The 27238-nt window shown below is 39.3% G+C and overlaps 2 protein-coding genes across 3 annotated transcripts; one reads left to right on the top strand and one right to left on the bottom strand.

The window, feature by feature from the left end:
• Nucleotides 1-17492: 17492 nt before the first annotated feature.
• Nucleotides 17493-18437, top strand: LOC140812116 (zinc finger protein CONSTANS-LIKE 5-like; the record flags this gene model as incomplete). The annotated part of the gene is made up of 2 exons (XM_073170319.1): nt 17493-17942; nt 18028-18437. Coding segments are annotated over 2 exons (735 nt in total), but the record flags the coding sequence as incomplete, so codon positions are not given.
• A 5050-nt stretch (nt 18438-23487) lies between these two features.
• On the bottom strand, nt 23488-27238 carry LOC140812037 (uncharacterized). Of its 2 annotated transcripts, none has more exons than XM_073170214.1 (9): nt 26697-27238; nt 26470-26523; nt 26208-26291; nt 25397-25522; nt 24902-24969; nt 24247-24316; nt 24069-24134; nt 23917-23994; nt 23488-23841 (listed from the first exon to the last, which is right to left on the bottom strand). In XM_073170214.1, exons 1-9 carry the CDS (start codon nt 26955-26957, stop codon nt 23800-23802), a joined length of 849 nt encoding a protein of 282 aa, XP_073026315.1. In that variant the 5' UTR covers nt 26958-27238; the 3' UTR covers nt 23488-23799. The 2 variants fall into 2 exon arrangements, with proteins under 2 accessions (XP_073026315.1, XP_073026316.1); XM_073170215.1 differs by having other exon boundaries at nt 26470-26563; nt 26697-26831.

The raw sequence follows: 27238 nt of genomic DNA, 5'->3' as shown, positions 1-27238 counted from the left end.
TTTGACGAAATGACTCAATCAGTTCTGTAAGGTGGATTTTTTTTAATGATCACTTTGGACGTGTTTGATATTTTTATTTTTTTATATATTTTTTAATTGTATTATTCATGTGGTTCATATGGCATATACTGGATTTAGTCAAAGTGTCCCGTTTTAGTCAGATTTCATCAACGGTCAAGATGTACTGGAGAATTTGGTGTTACTTCAACTGTTGCCACGTCGAAAATATCTGAGAATTATAAGCATTTGTTTTTTTATTTATAAAATAAATTAAAATTTATTAACTTCTAAATTCAAATGATTTTTCATCTAATTTGAATTTCAAACCCTTCAATTTTTTTTTGAATGAAAACCCTTCAAATTTGAATTATCTATCCTTCGTCATCCTATTTTTAAATATCGTGTTTGAGTTTTATTTTGTCATGCCGTCTCATAATAATATAATCCGATATTTTTGTCTATCTTAAATATTAAACTTACTAACAAATCAAAATGATTTTTTACGATGATCTTTATTAACAATAAAGGTATGTAACTTAAAATTTATGGAATTTGGTTCAAAACTTTTGAGAAACGATAAAATATACTATTTAATTTAATCGGAAATTGAAGTTTTTTGATCGTTTTCTCCCTATATGTTGTCTAATTTCATTCTAATAAAATTATTCAAACTTTGTAGATTAAAAAGTTTTGATTAGAATGAAATCCGACATCATATTGGGAGAAAATTTTAAACTTTTATATAAGTTCGCAAATATATATATATATATATATATATATATATATATATATATATATATATATATATATATATATATACACACACAAAAACATTTGTGAGACGATCTCACAGATCAATTTCGTGAGACGGGTCTCTTATTTGGGTCATCCATGAAAAAATATTACTTTTTATGCTAAGAGTATTATTTTTTATTGTGAATATCAATATGGTTGACTCGTCTCACAGATAAAGATCCGTGAGACCGTCTCACAAGAGACCTACTCAAATTTGTAAAGAGTAAAATATGAATTTAGGTTTTCTAAGAAATTTTATGCTTAAATTTTGAATAGTATATTAATTTCGATAATTTTTCAAGTTCCGAATTTTATCCAGTTTGCAACATATAAATTCTTGAATTTGAATTTTAAATTTCCAACGTCTTAGATTAAAGGGTCGATAAATTTATACACAAAATCTTATAGTATTCTAAAAGTTTTACCATTCATGAGGCTTTAAAATTTGTAATGGCATCTGTAAAACAAAAAACTTTTGTAATGTCACTACTTTTAAAATTGACAATTTAAGATAAAAGAATCAAACTCTTGCGTCGACTTTATTTTTTTTAGATTTACCGAGCCATAATTTGTAAAATTTAAATCATATATTACAGCACAATTTCCACTTTCCAGTGGTTCTATTTTATCAAAATCAACGGGTCCCAAGAAAGTCTACTTCGTTTCTTTGAAAAAATAATTAATATCCAAAATAATAATAATAAATAAATAAAAGTGGAAACAAATAAAATCAAAAAAGAAAAAAAAAAGTGGAGACAAAGTGATCCAGATGTGGACCAATTGTAAAGACTCTATTTGGTTGGAGGATAAAATAAACTAATGATTAGTATGTAAATGATAAAGTAAATGATTGTTGTAGAAATGTAATATATGGTATAAAATAGTATTATGTTTAGTATGATTTTTAAGTATGGGATAATTTTGAATTTTTTGATGAATTGACAAAATTGCCCTTTCACTTTTGCGGCGGCGGTTGGCGACGGTGTGATTGCGGGCGGCGGCGGCGACGGCGATCGGCCGGTCGGGCGGTCGGCAAGGGTGCTCGGCGGCAGACGACGGTGGTCGGCGATGGCGGCATACGACGGCGGTCGGCGACAGACGGCAGGCGGCGGTCGGCGACAAGCGGCGGCGGTGACGGTCGGCGGTGGTCGGCGACGGGTGGCGGCGGGCGGTGGTTGGCCAGCTGCCGATGGAGGAGAGTGGTGGTGAGTTTGGAGTTAGGAGAAGTGTAAAATTGGAAAAATATGATGGATTAAGAGTGGGATAAATAATCCTGGGGGGTGAGGAGTGATTATTTTAACCTACCTAATATAACCTAATCATTCATAAGAGAGATTGACTTTGTTAAATAAAAAACGTACCAAACATGATATTAGGTAGGTTTAAAATATATAAACCCACCTAATCAAAGGTACCAAACGCAGCCTAAATTTTAATAAAATCCCAATCAAGATAAGATAGTAGGCTTATTTATGAACTTGGTTGACTTATAATCTAAATAACACAAAAAATTTGATGAGACTGTTTTATATGTTAATTTTGTTAAACGAATCTAAAATCCGACTCGGTTTATGAAAAATATTAATATTACGTCAAAAAATATCAATTTTTTTTGTAAATATGAATCGAGTCAATTTGTCTCACAAGATACTTAATTAATAAATAATGAGAGATTTTATTTATTTTAGGATGTGCCTCAAACCTATTAGATTTTTCCTTTTTGGATTTTTATAGCCCTTATTATACTATTACCTTAGAATTTTCACACATATCCGAAATAAATAAAGAGTTGGTCTTTTGTGAGATGGTCTCACGGATATTTATCTATGAGACAGATCAACCATACCGATATTCACAATAAAAAGTAATACTCTTAGCATAAAAAATGATACTTTTTCATGGATGACTCAAATAGGAGATCCGTCTCACGAAATTGATCCGTGAGACTGTTTCACAAGAATTTTTGTGATAAATAAAAGAGCTTTATAAAATCAGGCTGGACTTGTAGGAGAAGTAGAACATTGTTGGTTTCCCATTGAATTGAACGCGTTGCTTTGTTTGTTTAAACTTGAAATATATGAACTTTTTCGGCAGAAATTTAATTAGGAAATAATCGAAAATAGAAAACGTGTAAATTCCGCTAATTTGACTTAATATATTTAAAATAAAAATTGGAAACTATTCATTCGTCTAATATATTTAATATTTTGAAAGATGGGACAATTAATTTATGACTGATCACATGCTATAAAAAAATTACATCTAAACTATAAAAAAAACTTTACATTTAATTTTAATTAACCTTAGCATATATTAAGTTTCAATTATTTATTAAATCCAGCATCACATATAATCAAAGATTTTGCTCGTCATTGCTTTCAAGGGATATTTAAATTAGTAGAGTGGATGAACGTTTAGTCAATGGACAAGAGTTCGATTCCCACTACTAACACTTTCTTGGAAGAGCTTGTCATACATGATTTGTCCAGTATATTTGTAGTAACCCGATTCCTAATTTGAGTTAATTATCGGATTAATTATATTTTCGGTGGGATCGGAAGGACCGAACAAGTTCGGATCGTCCGATGAGTTCGGATCGTCCGATGAGTTCGGATCGTCCGAGCCAGTGTCGGACCGTCCGGGACAGGTGGCTGGACACGTGGAAGGGTTCTGGACACGTGGTAAGGTTCGGATCATCCGATTGGGGTTCGGATCGTCCGAGACAGGTGGCTGTACTCGTGGAAGTCATGCAAGGATCGGATCGTCCGATCAGAGTTCGGACCGTCCGAAGTGTGCCGGATCGGAGCTTCCGAAATGGTTCGGATCGTCCGAACATTGGCTATAAATAGAGGCGCGAGGCTTCATTTGTGACTCGCCAATTCAGAGAGTTCCATAGCATTTCAGTCGTTTCTGTGAGATTCTAGTCTTTTTCCGAGGTTCGGGCACTAGCGGGGAGCTGCTGGTCTTGTAGCGGAGCTGTGCTCTAGTTGGGAGCTAGCGGCATCAGTGGGCTAGCGACGGACGAAGGTTTGGAATTGTATCATTATTATTTCAGGATTATCTAGTTAAGTCTGGTAGATAAGTTTTAGTGATGGTTTTCACTTGATGCATAGGCTTGTTCTAGACCTGAGTAGAGGTGTTGCGTAAGGCTAGGCTTGCTGTGATAGAGGTACGAAAGTACTATCCGAGATATCCTGGTTGAGTATACATTCTTATATGTGTTGCATGATTATGTGGTGCATTGATATATGTCATATGATGCATGCTATTATGTCACGTTTATTACTGCACGTTGCATTTCATGTTGAGCCGTATCTCCTTCGAGATAGCCTTTACTGTTGAGCTGTATCTCTTTCGAGATAAGCTATATCTTGTGGGGCCGCTCAGCCCTGTCTTGTCTTGTGGACGCATGGACACCGAGAGTACACAGTGGCCGACGGGTCGGGAGGGCTTCGGTGGTCCGGGACATTTTAGGTCCACGTCTGTTCTTGCAGTGGATGCAGTGACCCAGAGGTAGGACCGCGCGGCACTATCCACTTGGCGCCTCTAGACTGAGCATTTTGAGATCTTTTGTGACTCCTGTTTCTTGACTACCCTGGTATCATATCATAGCATGTGCATTTCATATAGGTTTGTATACTCATGCTTTTGTACTGGGCGTTCTTATCGCTCACGTCCTCGGTTTTGTTTATCTTGGACACCCCATTTCCACGGGGCAGGCCTCAGGTTGGATGGCTCAGGAGGAGCAGGAGGAGGACATTGAGTAGCTGGTTGGTTTAGTTTTCAGTGTTTTCCATATGATTTGATATGATTGTAGCAGATACTTTCAGTTAGTTGAGTATTTTGGATTTCGATTGGGTTGTATAAACTATTGTTGTTAACCATATTTCCGCTGTTATCTCTGATTTTTTTTTATTAATTAAGTTAATTGCATGCTTAGTTCTCAACTAGTAGGTGATTCTGGAACGGGTCACTACATTTATGGTATCAGAGCATGCTTACGATTTTGGGATATAGATTTCTGTTTTGGGATTTTCGTTGACCATTTTACCCCATTCTATCTTGTAGAGATGGCTGACCACTTTGATGACGAGAGTAGTCAGGGGAGTGTAGGTCGTTGGGGCGACCAGGATGATCATAGGCGTCATCGTGAGCATCGTCATCGTCGGGATGGTCCTAGGCGTTTTGATTTGCATCGTTTTATTCAGATGGGGCCTAAGCCTCTAGTCGGTGGAGAGACTCCCGATGATGCTGAGGACTGGTTAGAGCGCATGGAGAGTTGTTTCCGTGCATTTCAGTGCACCGAGGAGCAGAAGATAGAGACCCTTAGCTTTCTTCTCGAGGGCCGTGCGCGCAAGTGGTGGCGATCGACTTCTGCGCCGATAGTCCAGTCCCAGGGTAGGGTGACTTGGGCCGATTTCCGTGCAGCTTTCATGCAGCTGTATTTTCCTCCAGCCCTTCGCCAGGCGAAGACGATTGAGCTCCTGAACCTTAAGCAGGGGAGTATGTCTGTTGATGAGTATCAGCAGAAATTCTTCGAGTTGTTACCCTTCGCTCCTCATATCAGTGGCAGTTCTGAGGCCAAGTATGACCATTTCCTCCAGGGTCTTAACCAGGAGATCTTTGACCGAGTCACTGTCTGTGATAATCCTACTTCTTATGATGGGTTAGTAAACCGGTGTCGCCAGGCAGAGATCAGTCTCCAGCGTGGTAGGGCTATTCTTTCTTCTAGACCTCCGAGTACTTTGAGGCCTCGATCTCAGTCTTTCAAGAAATCTGGTTCGTCTTCTTCTGGATCTGGATCTCGATCTAGCGGTGTTTTCCGTTTTGGTAAGAAGAAGGAATCTTGTGCGCATTGTGGGAAGAACCATCCATCGGAGCAATGCCGAGCAGCCGCAGGAGCTTGTTATCAGTGCGGAGAGATGGGGCATATTAAGAAGAATTGTCCTCAGTTGCGAGGTGGAGCAGGATCCAGTTCTGGATCTCAGACGACTGTTCAGCAGAGGAGGCAGGGTCAGGCAGTGGGTAGTTCGAATCTTCGACCTCGTGCCCAAGGTCAGGTGTTTGCGCTGAACCAGGATCAGGCTGCAGATGAGACCGGGAGAGTCATAGCAGGTACTTTTTGTTTATGCGGTATTCCTGCTTTTGTTCTTATAGATACCGGAGCATCTCATTCATTCATTTCTGCACGATTTGTTAAGCGTCATAAGTTACCGTATGTTTCTCTAGACGTTATTCTTTCTGTTTCTACCCCGATGGGTCATTCGGTTTTAGCCAAGCGTCTAGTGATGGGTTGTCCTTTAGATTTTGAGGGTAACGAGTTGACTGCGAATCTTATGATTCTGGAGATGGAAGACTTTGATTGTATTTTGGGTATAGACATTTTGACTACCTACTGAGCTACTGTGGATTGTTACCAGAAGCTTGTTCAGTTCCGTACGACTGAGAGCTCTAGTTGGTTTTTCTATGGTGAGGGAGCGCGACCTCCGATGCCAGTGGTATCTGCTCTGAAAGCCTGTCGTGCTTTAGAGGCGGGCGGGGAAGGCTACCTCATCTATGCGATTGATACGTCCACAGGTAGTGTTGGTATAGAGGATATTCCAGTGGTTTGTGAATTTCCTGATGTTTTTCCAGAGGAGATTCCTGGTTTTCCTCCGGTTAGAGAGGTGGAGTTTGGCATTGAGTTAATGCCAGGGACTGCACCGATTTCTCGTGCCCCTTATCGTCTTGCGCCGTCAGAGATGAGGGAACTGAAGCAGCAATTGCAGGATCTTCTTGATAAAGGTTATATTCGCCCGAGTGTTTCACCTTGGGGAGCTCCAGTTTTGTTTGTCAAGAAGAAGGATGGATCGATGCGATTGTGTATTGATTATCGCCAGCTGAATCGTGTGACGATCAAAAACAAGTATCCATTACCTCGTATCGATGACTTGTTCGATCAGCTTCAGGGTACCTCTGTTTACTCCAAGATTGACTTGCGATCGGGTTATCATCAGATGAGAGTCAGAGATGATGATATTTACAAGACTGCATTTCGTACTCGTTACGGGCATTACGAGTTTCTAGTTATGCCATTCGGATTGACGAATGCGCCAGCGGTGTTCATGGATCTGATGAACCGAGTCTTTCGTGATTTTCTAGATCAGTTCGTTGTGGTTTTCATCGACGATATCTTGATTTATTCTCACAGTGTGGAGGAGCATGTCCAGCACTTGAGGATTGTGTTGCAGATTCTTCGCGAGAAGCAATTGTATGCTAAGCTGAGTAAGTGCGAGTTCTGGATTGATCGTGTAGTATTCCTTGGTCATGTGATTTCCAAGGAAGGAATTTCTGTGGATCCCAGCAAGATTGAAGCAGTGCTGAATTGGTCACGTCCTACGACGGTGGCCGAGATCCGTAGTTTTCTAGGTCTGGCAGGGTATTATCGTCGCTTCATCGTGAATTTCTCCCAGGTAGCTAGACCTTTGACGCAACTTACTCGGAAAGATGTTCCATTTGAGTGGTCATCTGAGTGCGAAGATAGTTTCAGAGAGCTTCGTCGACTTCTGACTTCTGCACCTGTTTTGGCGTTACCGTCAGGATCTGATGGTTTCAGTGTTTACACCGATGTCTCTTTTCAAGGCTTAGGGTGTGTGTTGACACAGAATGGTCATGTGATCGCTTACGCTTCCAGGCAGCTGAAATCTCACGAGGAGAAGTACCCTATTCATGATCTAGAGTTGGCAGCTATAGTGTTCGCACTGAAGATCTGGCGTCATTACTTGTACGGGGTTAAGTTTGAAATCTTTACTGATCACAAGAGTCTGAAGTATCTGTTCACTCAGGCTGAGTTGAACATGAGACAACGTCGTTGGATGGATCTACTGAAAGATTATGACTGCGAGATCAAGTACCATCCAGGCTCTGCGAATCTCACAGCCGATGCTCTTAGTCATAAGGTGAGAGCCTCTGCACTTCAGACCAGTGCTATGATTAGTACTATTCAGGATTGTTGTTCGTTGGGATTTAACTTCAAACATCGGAAAGGTATGGAGAGCATTCGTGTTGCTACCATTTTATCTGAGCCAGCTTTGTTCGCTTGGATTCGAGATGCTCAGATGTCTGATCTGAAGACTCAGAGATTAGCTCGGTTAGCGGGTGGAGATAGCGGTTTCCATTATCAGTCTAATGGTCTTCTATGTTTGTCTAATCGGGTTGTAGTACCAGAGGATGATAATTTGAGGGAAGAGATCTTGTCTCAGGCTCATCGAAGCAAGTTGAGTGTCCATCCAGGAAGCAATAAGATGTATAAAGACTTGAGGACACGATTTTGGTGGAAAGGGATGAAGCGCAGTGTCTATCAGTTTGTTTCCAAGTGTCTTGTTTGTCAGCAGGTTAAGGCAGAGCACCGTCGACCTGGAGGATTATTGTTGAATCTACCTATTCCTGAATGGAAGTGGGAGCATATCACGATGGATTTCATTACTCACTTGCCATTGTCTTCGAGGAATAGTGATGCTATTTGGGTAGTGGTGGATCGACTCACCAAGTCTGCTCATTTTCTGCCTTATAACCGTGACTTCACTTTCGATCGGATGGCTCGCTTGTACATTCAAGAGATTGTACGTTTGCATGGAGTGCCAGTCAGTATTGTTAGTGACAGGGATCCTCGTTTTACCTCACGATTTTGGGGTAGTTTCCAGTCAGCATTGGGCACTTCACTGAGTCTGAGTACTGCTTATCATCCGGAGACTGACGGTCAGTCAGAGAGGACTATCCGTACGCTTGAGGATATGTTGCGAGCCTGTGTTATGGATTTCGGACCCGTTTGGCAGGATCATTTGCCTTTGATTGAGTTCGCGTACAACAACAGCTACCATCGTAGTATTTGTATGGCACCATTTGAGGCGTTGTATGGGCGGCGTTGTCGTACTCCATTATTCTGGGATGAAGTTGGGGAACGACATGTTGAGGGATCGGAATTAGTCCAGCAGGCTATTGATAAAGTTGCAATAATCAAGAAGCGGATTAAGATTGCCCAGGATCGACAGGCTAGTTATGCGAACACTAAGCGGCGACCTCTTTATTTTCAGCCAGGGGAGAAAGTGTTTCTCCGAGTTTCTCCTTTTCGCAGGATTTTGAGATTCGGTCTCAAGGGTAAGCTATCTCCGAGATTTATTGGTCCTTTTGAGATTCTGGAATGTGTGGGAGATTTGGCTTACAGGTTAGCATTACCTCCGTATCTGTCTGGGATTCATGACGTGTTTCACGTATCCCTTTTGCGACGATATGTGGCAGATGAATCACATATTTTACATCCATCTGAAGTTCAACTTGAATCGGATTTGTCTTACGTGGAGCGACCAGTTCAGATTCTCGATCGCAAAGATAAGGTGTTGCGGAATAAGATCATTCCTCTTATCTTAGTTCAGTGGCAGCGTAGAGGCACTGAAGAAGCCACTTGGGAGCTAGAGAGTCGTATGCGTTCGGAGCATCCAGAGCTCTTTTGAGTTGTACTGTAGTTGTACTATGGATGTATGTATGTTTTCCGTTGTAATCCAATTATCAGTTGTGTTTGGCAACAATTGAGATGTAATAACAATGTTGTTATTTCAGTTTTGTTCATCCTATAAACTTGATTTCGAGGACGAAATCTTTTAAGGGGGGGAGAATGTAGTAACCCGATTCCTAATTTGAGTTAATTATCGGATTAATTATATTTTCGGTGGGATCGGAAGGACCGAACAAGTTCGGATCGTCCGATGAGTTCGGATCGTCCGATGAGTTCGGATCGTCCGAGCCAGTGTCGGACCGTCCGGGACAGGTGGCTGGACACGTGGAAGGGTTCTGGACACGTGGTAAGGTTCGGATCATCCGATTGGGGTTCGGATCGTCCGAGACAGGTGGCTGTACTCGTGGAAGTCATGCAAGGATCGGATCGTCCGATCAGAGTTCGGACCGTCCGAAGTGTGCCGGATCGGAGCTTCCGAAATGGTTCGGATCGTCCGAACATTGGCTATAAATAGAGGCGCGAGGCTTCATTTGTGACTCGCCAATTCAGAGAGTTCCATAGCATTTCAGTCGTTTATGTGAGATTCTAGTCTTTTTCCGAGGTTCGGGCACTAGCGGGGAGCTGCTGGTCTTGTAGCGGAGCTGTGCTCTAGTTGGGAGCTAGCGGCATCAGTGGGCTAGCGACGGACGAAGGTTTGGAATTGTATCATTATTATTTCAGGATTATCTAGTTAAGTCTGGTAGATAAGTTTTAGTGATGGTTTTCACTTGATGCATAGGCTTGTTCTAGACCTGAGTAGAGGTGTTGCGTAAGGCTAGGCTTGCTGTGATAGAGGTACGAAAGTACTATCCGAGATATCCTGGTTGAGTATACATTCTTATATGTGTTGCATGATTATGTGGTGCATTGATATATGTCATATGATGCATGCTATTATGTCACGTTTATTACTGCACGTTGCATTTCATGTTGAGCCGTATCTCCTTCGAGATAGCCTTTACTGTTGAGCTGTATCTCTTTCGAGATAAGCTATATCTTGTGGGGCCGCTCAGCCCTGTCTTGTCTTGTGGACGCATGGACACCGAGAGTACACAGTGGCCGACGGGTCGGGAGGGCTTCGGTGGTCCGGGACATTTTAGGTCCACGTCTGTTCTTGCAGTGGATGCAGTGACCCAGAGGTAGGACCGCGCGGCACTATCCACTTGGCGCCTCTAGACTGAGCATTTTGAGATCTTTTGTGACTCCTGTTTCTTGACTACCCTGGTATCATATCATAGCATGTGCATTTCATATAGGTTTGTATACTCATGCTTTTGTACTGGGCGTTCTTATCGCTCACGTCCTCGGTTTTGTTTATCTTGGACACCCCATTTCCACGGGGCAGGCCTCAGGTTGGATGGCTCAGGAGGAGCAGGAGGAGGACATTGAGTAGCTGGTTGGTTTAGTTTTCAGTGTTTTCCATATGATTTGATATGATTGTAGCAGATACTTTCAGTTAGTTGAGTATTTTGGATTTCGATTGGGTTGTATAAACTATTGTTGTTAACCATATTTCCGCTGTTATCTCTGATTTTTTTTTTATTAATTAAGTTAATTGCATGCTTAGTTCTCAACTAGTAGGTGATTCTGGAACGGTTCACTACAATATTTTACCTGACTAACATGATTTGTATGATATTGTGTTACACCAGTATGCACCGAATGATAGCAGCTGCAGATTCTCGTGACATCTCTTGAAACATTAATGTGAAAAACTGAAAATTGTACTCATGTTGATATTAAATTGCAATATTACAATATTTAAAAAATAATAATTCATTATAAATTTCTGAGTTTTAGAAACTGTCAAAGAAGATCTTATTAATCTTTGTAAGTTATTTTAACAACATACAAACTTTAAAACTCATTTTAAAATTAACTCACAAACATGTACTTATACATTAAAATATTTTTAAATTAATAACGTCTCTAAAATAATATTTTAGATCTAAACAAAGGTGACATTGAATATTACGTCGAAGATCTGCTGGCAAAGCTTGTAGGATGGACTCTTCACTAACCCCTCTTGCTGTAAGCCATTTGTACAGTGTGAAACGCCTCACTCGTTGTTGCAAGTTTTCTGGTAATTGGCGATGCCTCATCCATTCCTCAGTGTCATGATGCTTGAGTCTCCACTCCTCAAGCCTCACAGTGATAGATTGCAGATAGGTCTAAATAGAAAAAAGGACAGGGAATCAATGTGAAATCACACAAAGACAAGATTTGAATATGAAGATTGATTCTTGGAAACCTGCATATTTCCGATTAAATGGGCAAAAAGAACAAGCCCCGCAATGGCTATTAGTATAGCAAATAATGTTTCGCCAACGAACGTGCTTGTTGTCAATGTCTGACCGTAAGAACTGTCGGGTAGAACAAAAATGTACTCAAAATTACTAATTACAAAGAAAAATAGCAGCAAACCAGCCACGTTTCTACAAGATTTTTAAAACATGATGAGATTTTCATGCAACCAACAACTCAAAAACTTGGAAACATAATCCATCATACCTTAGGTTTTGGAAACCCCACCACAGGCAATAGAAGTACGTACTTCTCCAAGAATTTAGATGAGACCACGTTGTTTCCAATAGAATTTCCATATAATCCATAATTGAAAAATGTAGTATTACCAGGATTGCAGTTCATGAAAACAAGTGTATTTTGTACCCACCGTAATCGGTCAGGATGGTTCAAAGCACCACAATCAAGAAAACGAAGGGAGCATCCGGTACTATCAAATTCATTCCTGCAAGCTGATTTCATACACGTTGCATGCCACTCAATTGATAATACATACCAAGAAGCCCCCAAGACCTACAAAAATAAGCTAAGTTATTAAAAGAAAACATGTTTTTGAGGTGAGTAGTATATATCTAAACATTTCAAATCTGCAAATTTGCCAAGGAGAAAAATGGGGACGTACATGGCTTGCTAACATGTATATGCAGCACCAGCCCAGGCGGTCTTTGTAACGACTCCCGTTGCTTTAATAATCTGAGAACTTAGTGGGAAAATCAGGTATAATCTCGGTGTATACTGGAGCAGAACGATCGGTATTAGAGCGTTATTGGTATGTAAGGCCGATCCTAGCAATTTTTGGGGCCGAGTCTAATTTTTTTAAAAAATTCTCTCATGTTCATATTTTTTAGTTCCATAACAACTTTTTCGAATTAAATCAATATATTAAAATTAATATAAAAAATAAACGAATAAAAAGATCAAACATGTCCAAAATGATAACTAAAAAAAATCACCTTATAGAGCAGATTTATACATTTCGCCGAACAGATTGTAGACACCAGATGGAATTGTCGGATAGTATAACAATACTACTGGTCTAGTGCTATGATACAAAATTTTAGTGCTTGATGAAGCAAAACAATCTTGTACGAGAAAATAAAAAAGGAAAACCAACCGTAAAAAATAGTCAAATATGGTAAAGAATATAGCAGAAGATTCGTGATTATCTAGAAAGATCGAGAAACTTCATGGTTTAGATTTTCTAGGGAATTCACTATTAATCGAATAACACCAAATGAATCTCGATTCCAGGCGCGGCTGTGCCACTTGCTGGCGACAAGAAGCGGTAGCGAATGTTTTTTTCAATAGGTTCTCTGTAGTCAAATATTTCATACGAACTAGTAGTGTTTGGGCATGAGGATTGTGCGAGTTAAAAAATAGAGTCAAAAATATTTTGTCCACTAATTAAACATTGAGTAGGCAGAGCAATTTTTTTCTTTTATGCGGGTTAAGACTTAAGAAATACTAGTTATTCTGCACACAAGATGTGTGTGTACAGTCTTTTTTTATCATTATGATGGACTAAAGTGAAATTTGACAAATTATGGATGTACTAAATTGATATTTGAATTGTTGAAATAAAAAAATAAAAATAAAAGTGTGTGTTGAAATTTATAAAAAAAACAAAATTGTAATATTATTATCATATAAGAGTAAAGTTGGAAGAGTAAAGTTGATGTCCTTCCTAAGTGGTTACTATCATGTCCTCAACTTTAATAAAATAGAATAGATACATGAAATATTAAATTGAAATTGAAATTAACAAAAAGAATGATTGTTATTTTTGTAATAAAAATATGGAGATACCAACCTACCAAAGATAGTTATTATAATATTCATATTTTTAATAATATAATTGTAAGAAATATTCAATATTGGAATGTGTGGAATAAAGTCTGAAGAAGACAATGACTTTGTTATGAAAAACCCAAAATAATATATTTATGTTGAAAAAACATATACTAATATATAATTTCAAAAAATTATATGCCCCATATAATAAATGGACCTGAGTCAATGGACTCTCGTACCTATGATCAGCATGGGAGCTTCTAATTGCAGGTAGTATGGACCATATGACAATCTGTAAAAATATTGTAAAACATCGAAAACTTATACACAAATACAATAAAATTAATTCAGCAAGTTTGTTGAAATACCATATAGTACAAGCGCTTCATATAAGCCAAGATCCCTTTAAGATTTTATGTTTATTATCATCATAAAACAAGATTTTGATACACAGTATTGACTTTGTCACCGAAAGAGGGCAAAAACTTGTGTGAGACGGTCTCACGAGCCATATTTTGTGAGACAGATTTCTATTTGGGTCATCAATGAAAAAATATTACTTTTTATGTTAAGAATATTACTTTTTATTGTGAATATGGGTAGAGTTGATCCGTCTCACATATTAAGATCCGTGAGACGGTCTCACATAAGATTCACTGCCGAAAGAGAACGTCATACTTTTTTCACGGAAGACTGAAACTTGTTCATAATTCAGGTGTTATTAATACCCCAATCACAAGATATTAAAACTGACTTCACATATAAAAACGTCACCCCTGTATTTTACAGAGCTTCCCATCAAAATTTGTCGTCTACCCGGTATCTGGCCAAGATAATCATTTATTGAAATGTCTTTGAAATAAAAAACCACTTGAACTTTATCTCTATTTCAAAGTTTTTATCTGCCTGATATGAATAATTTATTCGATTAGCACATACAATAGGCACTAAACATCATTTTACTCCAACTTTATATGTAGATAAATTGCACACAAAATGATCCTACACAAAACAGAACATCAAATTGATCCAACTTGCTAAGGCTTTACAACAGCTAATCAACACCATGAAGAAAAAATGAAGGAAAAAAAAATTAACCTGAGGAAGAGGCAGAGCTGCAATGGCATCTATAAAAAATTCAGACTTCAGATATCTCTTTCCTATCTTATTCAGATCCATAACAAGTTCACCTTTGCCAACTCGAGCTAGGAGATACATATGCGGTCCTAAACTTTATTACAATGTGTAAGAAATAAAAGACATCGGCCACTGTCCGAAAACAGGTGACAATTATCCCCAAATTGAGGTCTGTTTGCATACATGGGGAAGTATCTAGATTCAACACAGATGGGAGGTAGAAAAATTAGGGATCCACAAAGAGTGCAACTAAACAAGAAACAGGAAAATCCTGTTCCATTTCAAGACAAGCTCACTCCCATGATCCAAGATTGTCTTTTTCTCAAGCTCACAGAAAACTTCTGAAACAAACTAGGAAAAAATATACACAAAATGAGCACAAAACGCACCTCACTTGCTTATCTTTCTTGAATTCCATGCCTGGATTCTTGGCAAGAAACATCCACTAAATCTCAGCTGCTCCTATATCACCATTTGTGCACTTTGAAAGCATTTCAAAAGAAGAAATAATTGTCAAATGGAAAACAAAAAAAGATCCCAAGTTCAAGACTTTGTCAAGTTTCAGCAATTTTAAAGGGAGCAAGTGGGAAAATGGGTACCCAAATCCTGAAAATGTCTTTTTGTAGATGAGTTGGAGCCTGATTCTGTATGTGGTTGACTTGTTACTTAGAAACCCCACGCAGCTGTGAAACAGAACAGCTAATTTCAGTTCATTTATTCATGCATGAGTCGAAGCAGAAGCAATGGAAACTCTTACTGCTCACTCTCCACCTGTAATCTATTATGTTGATTACTGTGGATGCATTAAATTCTTGATTCTAAATTCATTTAATTTGTTTATGTTAATTTTATTTAGACGAATCTTGAATTTATCCCATCAATTGCATTCTATTTTTCCATTTATGCCAAATCAAGAAACTAAAATTTTATATAAAGCCAATTTAAACATTCTTCGGATCATTTGTTGAACTATTTTTTTTTCTTTGAAGTTGTTATTCAAACTTTCAAGCTTTTTGATACCTGATAACCTGAATATATTTTAAAGTTAATTAGGCTGTCCATTTTAATTTGGAAGTCGAATCAATATTTTATTCTATTTTCCTAAACTTTTGTCCCAAATTAATTAGCACGATTTAGGAAATCTCCCAGCTTGTCAGGCTCCAAGTTGTATTAATTTTCATTAATCTTAGATTAGATTTCAAAAGGTCTCATGTATCTGTTTTCGTATTTAAAACGAAAAATGATATTTTTTTAAAAAAAAATTGGATTGTGTTGATTTAGAGGTCCGTCTCACAAAATTAAATTATAATATTGTTTCGCATGTATAATCTAACATTAGTTTCAAATCTAAATGAGAATTACAAAATTATATGAGAATCCATTTTAACTTAAAATCGAAACAAAAAACAAATCATTTGTTATGGTCATTATAAATAAATAAATAAATATTTTTTTATTTGCAATCATTAAACGGAATCAGCATCGTTTAATGCAAACAATAATATATTCATTGATTACATATATTTGTATCATTCAATATTGGACCAAAATTCAACAAAAGATTAAAGTTATAAATCATTATATTATTAATTTATTAATAAGTATTTCATTGTCTCATCCAACAAATCAAACGATGAGCAGATTACGGAATCAAATCTTTCTTCCAACACTTGGAACTAAGATGGTAAACGATTCTTGGCTGGCCAATTCTCAATTATTCCATTTGTCAATAGCAAAAACTTGTGTGAGACGGGTCTCACTGGTCGTATTTTGTGGTGCAGATATTTTATTTGGGTCATATATGTAAAATTATTACTTTTTATGCTAAGATTATTAATTTTTATTGTGAATATCGGTAGGGTTGATCCATCTCACAGATAAATATTTGTGAGACCATCTCACAAAAGACCTACTCTTTGTCAATTAGTATGTTAACCGATACACATAGATATGTTGTAGGCCATTGATTTAATTTTCCAGCATTTACTAATCACTTTTGGATAGAATAATGACATTAAAAACAGTTTAAAATGTTATTACAAAAAAAAAAATATTTGTGCTTCTTTTTGTAGTATCCATAAAAGCCAAATCTACAAGACTAAATATAAATTCCAAATGTCAATGTTTCATAAGAAATAAATAAAGAAAAAAAAGGCACACAAAACAAAACAATGAAATCAAATATAAAATATTTCTAAAGCCATATTTGAGCACTATAGACCATATTTTCAAGTGGGGAATTTCACAATTTTAAGAAACTTAGGAGTACAAGCAAGTGATAATAAACATTGTCAAAGTGACAAATCCATTTTGACTATTTCCAACCTATTATGACAAGAAAAATCAAACACTATTAATTACTAAACCCATCCAAGTATTAGGAAGAAGCTTTTGGATATATTCAGATAATTATACATGAAAATTATACCCGATTCATCTTTATTTATGTTCGGTGTGAGTGATAAATCTTATAAGAGAGTTAATGATCGTCTGAAGTCATCTTATGTTTAACTCATATTCTATTCTTAACAACGAATCCATCAAAAATTTATGTTCAACAATAATACGACATCATTGAAGTAAGAAGCGATTTATCGTGAATCAGATAATGTATGTCATTACCACAATATCATTTTTCTCAATGTGTCGTTTGATTCTCCCGACAGCCGATTTTCCCTTTATTTCTCCAATTATGCTACATGAATTGAGCACAACAATATCTTCACGACAGCCAACTTTTGAGTTACATTCGATTTCTTTATGTCTCATCTTCAGGTTCTTTCTTCTATCGTAAACTTTATTTATGTTTTGTGAATTAATTAAGAAATAATAATTACCATGAATCCAACGAGTGTTGTCTTCAATTCCTATGATTCTTCAATGAGATAAAAATTTAGCAAAATATGTGCACCACGAAGATTCGATATGACAACATTTCTTCTGCGCCGCCTGCGACCGCGACATACATTCGGTGAACCCCCTGGCCCGCCGCCACGAGCGTGTCCCCGTCGCACCCTTCTACGGAGCCGCAGATAGGTCCTCCCCTTCCGAGGAGGAGGAGGCAGAGGCGTGGCTGATCCCTAAGCTGAACGCCGAATACGGAGGGGTGGATCTGGAGAAGGATTCCAGGTCGCCCGAATACAAATCCGCGGAGTATCTGTTCAGGGATATGGATCCGTATTTGGATCTCGATTTATTCTCCGGGGAACGGAAGGCACACGAGCAGAAGCAGTTGTCGCTGGACGGAGTCGTGCCGGAGCATACCAAGAACAGATTTGGATATGGTCAGTACCCGGCGGGTCCGGTGGCAGACGGGATTCCGGCTTACGAAATGGATCATCCGGGGCCGAAGCACATAATGTACAACTTCACGTCCCAATCCAGTGTATGTTCTTTTTAGTTAAGAGTTAAGACTAAATTTGAATAAAAATATGGTTTTTCATTTATAATGTTTCTGAACATGAATGCAGGTTTCATCTTCGTCCCTTGATGTGGGAGTGGTGCCGGATGTATCGACTGGTTTCGACTGTAACGAAATCTACCCCACCAGGGTCGACCGGGTGGCGAGGGTACTAAGATATAGAGAGAAGAGAACGAGTAGGAGGTTCGAAAAAACCATTCGATATGCATCAAGAAAGGCATATGCCGAAACTCGGCCAAGAATCAAAGGACGGTTTGCGAAGCGCTCCGATCACGATGAGATTGAGTCTTTTGTCGCTGTCGAGACATCCCGAGCTTCTGTGTTTTTGTTGTGAATTAGTCTGATAAATAATGACTTACAAAAAATGCATCTTTCTCGCAAGTTTTATATGTTACTCATCAAGAATGTAAATGTTTTGTCGATAAAAGTTATAAAAACGAATATAAGCCGATTTGAACACATTTGTTTGTAGAAATGTGATGATACCAAATCTTTCCTGGGTTCGGTCTGGTGAGCTTGAACTTTAGATCAACAATGTTTGGACCGGGGCGGATGGAACACTACCGGCTTGTATGAAACTAGTAGGTATTGGAAGGTGTCGAGAATTTTTCCGGCATGATCACTCCGATTTTACGATTGGGTTTTTTGTGTCTTTAGAAAAAGGAATGGGAGAATGCCCTCTGAAATAATTCTCAAGAAAGTCTTATATCCTGAATGCCCTCCCCATGAAAATGTACACGATATTAATAGTGGTTGAGGGGACTTCTTACCATATTGAGCCGAAGTCTATTTTAGGTAAATTTCCTTATAAAATTAAACTCTTCTCCAATCACTGCAAGTTAGGGCCGGATCTCTCGCCACCTCTAATCACATGGCGAAATTCCGGCCTGATCCCTTGTCGCCTCTAATCACACGACGAGATTCTGGCATATTCAAGGCTCATTTACGCCTTTTATTTTTGACACAGTTATTAAGATATAGGCAGATTACATGGGCTTGAGATTCGTAATATAAGCATCTGTGTTTGACAAGAGCTCGCTCCGGATTAATTGGACGGCCGAGCACCATCCCGGGCTAGGCCGAGCACTACCCCGAGCTCGGCCGAGCACAAGGCTCGGCCGAGATAGCCGAGCACTAGCTCGGCCGAGCACAGGGCTCGGCCGAGCACAGGGCTCGGCCGAGCACCAGCTCGGCCGAGCAGTACCCCGAGCTCCAAGGTTCTCAAGGAGACGAGAGATGATCGGCCGGGCATAGGACTCGAGCACGGTCAAATATTGAGGGCATCAGTAGTAACCCCCCCTATGTGGTCTAAAAGAAGTATTGAATTTTAGACCAGTTAATCGCTAGGATTGAGCCTTAAGCCCTTGAGTTCAACATTGGTCGCGGGAAGATCTAGACCGTTCGAGTTTTTTGTAAAATTTTGGTCGGATAAGATCGGATGGGGGTATGAATCCCAAGGCCCTGAATAGGCATGATCCTAGTCGTTCATTCTTGAGTTAATCGGACGGCTCTCCTTCGTCTAACCTTCCTATAAATATGGATTTTCTTCATTCATAAATCTTACCATTCTTCCATTTCTCTCTCAAAGCACAAAGCATCTCCCATCCTTTCGACGCTCTCGGTTCGGCCAACTGTCTTGGGTTCGGTAACCTCTCGCTCACTCTGCTCTTCTTGACCACTTCGGTAAGTTCTTCTTCCCGTGTTAATTGCAATAGTTTGATTAAGGAATGGATGAAGCTGTAGGCACTTCTTCCCCCTCCCCTTCGAAGACTTCGACGGAGCTTCCCTGGTACGAAGTCAAGGCTTCGGCCCTAGGATATGACGATGTCTCTAGGATTAGAGAGTTATCGGGCTTGTCTCCGAAAATTGATATTTTGATCCCCGAGATTACGGATAGGGCTCATCTCCCCCCAAACGGATACTACACCTTTTATTTGGATCAACTAGAGATGGGTCTTCGGTTTCCCATCCCCAAAGCCGTTCAGTATCTTTGCGAGCACTATCTTATATGTCCCAGCCAATTAGCTCCTAATTTCTTTAGCACGCTGTTAGCCTTAGGAGTCTTACTTAAGTATTTTGGGATACCCCTCTCCGTAGCCCTCTTAGATCGCTTTGTGCAGATCAAAAGAAAGGAAATAGGTCGGTTTTATTTATCACCTCGGCCCGGGTGTGACTTTCTGGTCGGGAACCCCTCCTCTCATAAAGGTTGGATGAACCGTTATTTTTATGTGGAGTCCGAGCCGTTTCCTTGGTATTGTGATATGACTTGGGCCGAACAGTTAACCCTTAGAGATCCGCCTGCACCTGGACGTGCCATCGATTTGACCAACTTTTTAGCTAGTATCTCGGAGAAGTGTTTCGACGTAAAGAGTTTGATCCAGGACGATCTCCTTTGCGAGTTTAAGTTCTGCAGAAAAGGAATAGAAGTGGAGGGGGACATAGGTATATTTTCCTCAACCTTTCCCTTTTATACTGAAAAATAATATTATGCTGACTCTATGCTTCTTCCCCATCTTTTCTTCTTCTTCGCTTCTTCTCCCCCTCTTTTTTTTTTTTTAGACGATAGAATTATGAAGTCCGCCATGCTTGAGAACATGAGAAGGAGGAGAGGCGAGGCCGGAAATTCTTCGAAATCCTCTACTGCTGAGGCCAAGGGGAAGCAGAAGAAATTGCCCCTTGATTCTGATGAGCAGCCCGTGAAGAAAGTTCTTAGGATCACTACTTCGTCCCCGATCTCCAAAGACTCTGGGAAGGGGCCCCTCAGTTCTTCCACTGTTCCTGACACCCGCGAGTTTGAAGAGGTCAATCGGGAGGCACCCCTTGACCATGGGACCTCTTTCATAGCCCGCCCTTCCGGACCGAAGGCTCTAAACTTTGTTCGGCATTTGGTTTCCTCCGAGGATCTCGCCCTTGTGAAGGCCGCTACTGACCTTCAAGCCATGGAGTCTATGTCTCTTAATTTCATGCAGGTGAATATTTTTGTCTCTTTTGTATTCACAGTTCTTCTTTAACGAAACTTATACATGCGCTTGGCAGGCTCTTGTCTGGGGGGGGAAGTCACTGATCGGATGGGTGATATGCTCAGCCGACACAGGGAACTTAAGAAGAGAATGGAAGATATCCATACCCGGAGTGAGGCAGAGAGAGCTGCTTTCCTTGCCGAGGTCGAAGCCGCCCGAAATCAAGCACAAATCTTTGAGGACAAAGCCGTTTGGGCGGAACAAAGAACCCTTCAGCTTGAGGAAGAACTGCGCCGGAAGGAAAATGAAGCCGAGGTCATATGGCGTCAGAAGAAAGAGGAGTTCATCCGCTCTTCGGAATTTGAATCCTTGTGCTCAGACAAAGCCACCTCATACTTCGAGCATGGATTTAATGGGAGCATCGCTCAGCTACGAGCCAACGGGTATTCCGAAGCCGAACACCCTTTTTCCTTCCTAGATATGTTTAGGGCCCTTGAAGACATGCCGGAAGGGCGGGCTATGAAAGAGGTCCCATGGTTAAGGGGTGCCTCCCGATTGACCTCTTCAAACTCGCGGGTGTCAGGAACAGTGGAAGAACTGAGGGGCCCCTTCCCAGAGTCTTTGGAGATCGGGGACGAAATAGTGATCCTAAGAACTTTCTTCACGGGCTGCTCATCAGAATCAAGGGGCAATTTCTTATGCTTCCCCTTGGCCTCAGCAGTAGAGGATTTCGAAGAATTTCCGGCCTCGCCTCTCCTCCTTCTCATGTTCTCAAGCATGGCGGACTTCATAATTCTATCGTCTAAAAAAAAAAAAAAAAAAGAGGGGGAGAAGAAGCGAAGAAGAAGAAAAGACGGGGAAGAAGCATAGAGTCAGCATAATATTATTTTTCAGTATAAAAGGGAAAGGTTGAGGAAAATATACCTATGTCCCCCTCCACTTCTATTCCTTTTCTGCAGAACCTAAACTCGCAAAGGAGATCGTCCTGGATCAAACTCTTTACGTCGAAACACTTCTCCGAGATACTAGCTAAAAAGTTGGTCAAATCGATGGCACGTCCAGGTGCAGGCGGATCTCTAAGGGTTAACTGTTCGGCCCAAGTCATATCACAATACCAAGGAAACGGCTCGGACTCCACATAAAAATAATGGTTCATCCAACCTTTATGAGAGGAGGGGTTCCCGACCAGAAAGTCACACCCGGGCCGAGGTGATAAATAAAACCGACCTATTTCCTTTCTTTTGATCTGCACAAAGCGATCTAAGAGGGCTACGGAGAGGGGTATCCCAAAATACTTAAGTAAGACTCCTAAGGCTAACAGCGTGCTAAAGGAATTAGGAGCTAATTGGCTGGGACATATAAGATAGTGCTCGCAAAGATACTGAACGGCTTTGGGGATGGGAAACCGAAGACCAATCTCTAGTTGATCCAAATAAAAGGTGTAGTATCCGTTTGGGGGGAGATGAGCCCTATCCGTAATCTCGGGGATCAAAATATCAATTTTCGGAGACAAGCCCGATAACTCTCTAATCCTAGAGACATCGTCATATCCTAGGGCCGAAGCCTTGACTTCGTACCAGGGAAGCTCCGCCGAAGTCTTCGAAGGGGAGGGGGAAGAAGTGCCTACAGCTTCATCCATTCTTTAATCAAACTATTGCAATTAACACGGGAAGAAGAACTTATCGAAGTGGTCAAGAAGAGCAGAGTGAGCGAGAGGTTACCGAACCCAAGACAGTTGGCCGAACCGAGAGCGTCGAAAGGATGGGAGATGCTTTGTGCTTTGAGAGAGAAATGGAAGAATGGTAAGATTTATGAATGAAGAAAAGCCATATTTATAGGAAGGTCAGACGAAGGAGAGCCGTCCGATTAACTCAAGAATGGACGACTAGGATCATGCCTATTCAGGGCCTTGGGATTCATACCCCCATCCGATCTTATCCGACCAAAATTTTACAAAAAACTCGAACGGTCTAGATCTTCCCGCGACCAATGTTGAACTCAAGGGCTTAAGGCTCAATCCTAGCGATTAACTGGTCTAAAATTCAATACTTCTTTTAGACCACATAGGGGGGGTTACTACTGATGCCCTCAATATTTGACCGTGCTCGAGTCCTATGCCCGGCCGATCATCTCTCGTCTCCTTGAGAACCTTGGAGCTCGGGGTAGTGCTCGGCCGAGCTAGTGCTCGGCTATCTCGGCCGAGCTCGGGGTAGTGCTCGGCCGAGCTGGTGCTCGGCCGAGCTACTAATGTGTTTTAAATTAAAAAACGTTTTATATTCCCAAAATACGAATATAATATTCAAGCCGCATAAATAATGATTTAATTATTTAATAAGTCGTGAAATGAGGAAAAATCCTATTAATTTTGACCATTATTATTCACTATCGTCTTTACTGCATTCAAATTTAAAACTTTTTTTAACCATTATAATTCATTCATTAGATAATTTTTTTGTTAATTTGATCCTTAATTATCTCAAAATTTTTATACGTAACATTTTTCAAGTAACAATGAATGGTTAGATGACATTCAAATTTGACATATTAAGGAAACAAATCTAAGCCTCGAGGTATGTATATACGTACAGATGTTAGATAACAAAATTTACAAGTTTTTGCCAGTGTCAAGTCTTGAAGCCAACACATTTAAATAATTGAAGGAAAGCTTGTTTACCTATAATTTCGACCATTGGAAGAACACTGTTGGAATATAATGAAACGACCATCGCAACAACCATAGTGACTCTGATTCTTTCCGGTGGCCATAAAAATCGATCCTAGATCACACAATGCATGCTAAACCCATAATTGATTGCAATCCACAATGCGGCATTGTTGCAAGGCATCACTGTCTCCAGGGACTACCTTTTTCTACATATTGTCATGCCATCACCTATGGGAACCTACATTTGCAGATTTGGGAGATGATATTAGTTGTCCGGGACTTGATTATAGAAATACATGCACTTTGAACATACCATGCTGATGGTCACACGCTCGTCCATCATCAAAATCTTATTGAAATTTCTTATGCTAACAGTCTTTGAGTCGTTTACCTGCCCCATAACTGCACTTAGATAGGAAATATGTATATTGTGGAGTTTTTTTGTGAAATTTGAGTATACTTTACCAGAGGATCAGCAACTTTTCCATGCCAAAGGACATTGTCCATCACTATAATCCCTCCAACTCTTACCTGTGTATATGTGATGATGAAGAATTGCTAGTAAACAGACCATGAATCAAATCACAGTTTTTGAACTTCGCAACTGTGTGGTGGTAAAGACGTGTTGAATTATCTCACTTACCAGTTGTAGCACTAATTCGAAATAATCTTGATACATTTTCTTCTCAGCATCTACAAAAGCAAAATCATAGCTACATAGACGAATAATTACATGGTGAGAGCAGTTCCAATCATTGGAAGCTTTATGCACCGAGTAGCTTTAGCGGCAACATTATATAACTTTATTAAGGTGATAGTTTTGGGTTGGTATTGATAAAACACATTCATTACCTTTTAGATCTTTAAAGTTTGTAAATATGCTAGGAAATATGGATTATTTGGACATGCGGATCCTTGGTGATATAATCAAGGGACAAAAAACACATGCATACAGCTGATCAGACATTCGTCATCAATTGGGCAAAGTTGTAATAAAAGAAATAACTAACATGGCATATTTTGACAAAAGAGAAGAATATTGAAAGATAATTAGAGGATCATTTCAGGATAGGGAAAATCTACGCAAGAAGATACTTTCAACAATCTAGTAATCTACTAGAGGAGGGAATTAACAGTTTCGAGTAAATCTCAAAGGAAAGAGAGATGCATGCATGAAATTTCTGCAAGATGTTTCATTTCGTTGTGCGCATGTAGCATGAGTATGATTCAGAAGAAATACTAGATTAAAACTAGAACACTGAGAAATAAATTAAATTTGATTTATCAAAACAAAATACCTGCCACCTTCACCATTCTGAATCATAGACTTGAGAGTATCAGCTGCAAGACCATGTTTTACATCCACCTAATAGTTAATTAAAGAAACGTCAAATTAATGATTACGAGAACCTAAAAAATCCAATCAGTATGGAAACATTACTTATTATGTAATTTTTTAAACTTTTAGTTGTGCATAATTAGTGACAAGCAAATGAGAATGATGGGCAGGTCCTCCACTACGAGAGACACCAAGCTCAATACAGTCGCAAATTTAATAATAAGTTCTGGCATTTAGCATTTCATATATTGAAATCAGAATCACTCATGTATTGAACGTGAGAGTAGTACTTCATGAATATATTCAGTAATTTGTCACATTTAAATTAAGACTACAATATTCTAATTTATTTATGATTGAAAGAAGTGTAATAGTCGAACATTCCTGTCAATGAATAAGTGAGAGAGATAGTTAACAATTCCTGCAATTGCATCTGTACGAGTGTTAAGCATACCTTCTTTGAGACACCAGCAAGGTCATAATATCTTTTTGCAACCTCTAATGACTTAGCGTCTCTCTCACAAGCAACCAGCCGACCTCCTTCAGGTAGGACCAAAGCAATTGCCAGAGATGAGTATCCCTGGTTAATCATTCAAATGTTAATACCCTAAAGTGAATATAACAAATAAAACAACAAATCAATTACACAAAACCTTGGACTCTTGTAAAACATCTCCCAGGAGGACTCCTTTTCAATCTGGTTATGCACCAAGTGTAGTGACACAGGTAAACAAAAACAAGCTAAGATAGAAGGTTAAAAATTCGTAGGCTCCGGAAAACTTCTTGTCCTTATCATGACCTAATGAGTTGTTATACGCCAAGTGTCTTTTCAGCTATCAGACCAAGCCTCAGGGCACTAAAAGAGTTTCCAGACATTGGAGAATCACAAATATAAAAATAAAAGCAGAGAAGACACAAGCTCATGATTCACTTCTGCTATAAATCACTGTTGTTCACCATCTGGAGTTTTAGGGAAGCCATTGTAACCTGGTGAGACTAACGTATCCACAGAAGATTGCAAACAGAATGTATTACCGATGTATTTCCAGATACGTCTTAACCATGGGGATAAATAATGACTAGAATACTATTATCGATATAGATACGCATATACAACATCCATTTCTCAGCAATATACTTCAAGTAATCATCAAGTCACTAGTTCCATTAACGTCATGAACTTTCAAACTGTAACACATAAGTGAAAGCAAACGGACTGTGCAGGTTATGTATGAAAAAGATAAAATGATCCTACATATACATACAGTATAGACACCAACTTCAATGCACCTTTCTGCTCCTAGAATCTGAACAAGCATAGCAAGAAGTTGGGCCTGATCAGGAGATACCTATAAACAAATGAAAGATTATCACACCTAACCAAGATCGTAGGCAAGAAATATAAATTACAACACAAAATCGGACTCACAAAAGAGCAGAGATAATTAGCCAATTAGGTCATAAAACTACTCCACCATAAGGAAATATACATTCACGTATCCGGAATAGCAAGTGACCAGCTCCTACCTGCATTTGACTACCACGCATGGTAGCAGTTTCCTCCCTAAGCTCACGCAATATCTGAAATGGAGAGTCAAATTCTCACATCATGATTATCAACCTGATTTCAAATGAAAACTTCTTCCATGAAACTGAAATCCCGAAAACCCAGAACGAAGCTTCAATCATGAATGCAAGAACTTTTCTTTCGAACACAAACGAAAGAATTATCAACAATATAATGGAAATTTAACCTGTGGCTCTCTAACATTAGCCAATAAGTAATCGTAGACCCTCGAATTGATACTGATGACTTCCTTGCGTCCGTAAGTTTCGTCAGTCGCAATAACTGTGTCTGCATTCGCCACCGATTTCAAAGGCCGTTTACCTGAGGAAAATGGGTGGCTTCCGACGAACACCGATTTAGTTTGGATAATGGGAAGTAATTGACCAATCGGCGCCAATTCAAGCCGTGGATTTCCCATTCCAAGCACCATACCCAAACTAGCAGACATGTCAATTTCAGGCCCCAAATTTTAGGGTTCTGATCTAGAATTCATATATCATCCAAAAACCTAAATTGAAGCTTATTCTCCCTCAATTCCTCGCTCCAATTTTCAATAGAATTCATGTCACGTCCCGGATATGTTCGGAGAAGTTGTGCTCCTGTATACGTTTTCTTGAAAATATATAATAATTATTTTCTTGACCACAAATTTTAAAATATTTTATAAACTATTAACAAAATAATTTGATATCCATAATGTTAACTTATGAAACACATGACATGAATTTG

The sequence above is a fragment of the Primulina eburnea genome, chromosome 14, assembly GCF_022965805.1.
Source record: "Primulina eburnea isolate SZY01 chromosome 14, ASM2296580v1, whole genome shotgun sequence".
Taxonomy (NCBI): Eukaryota; Viridiplantae; Streptophyta; class Magnoliopsida; order Lamiales; family Gesneriaceae; genus Primulina; species Primulina eburnea.
The sequence above is the reverse complement of the archived record's forward strand: the minus strand, read 5'-3'. Positions and strand labels throughout refer to the sequence as shown.

Coding starts and splice junctions, on each gene's coding strand:
- LOC140812037 (XM_073170214.1), bottom strand. CDS start 26,957: ATGTCTGCTAGTTTGGGTATGGTGCTTGGAATGGGAAATCCACGGCTT. Junction 26,292..26,469: donor TGCGTGGTAGTCAAATGCAG/GTAGGAGCTGGT, acceptor ATTTGTTTATAG/GTATCTCCTGATCAGGCCCA. Junction 23,842..23,916: donor AGCGTGTGACCATCAGCATG/GTATGTTCAAAG, acceptor CTGCAAATGTAG/GTTCCCATAGGTGATGGCAT.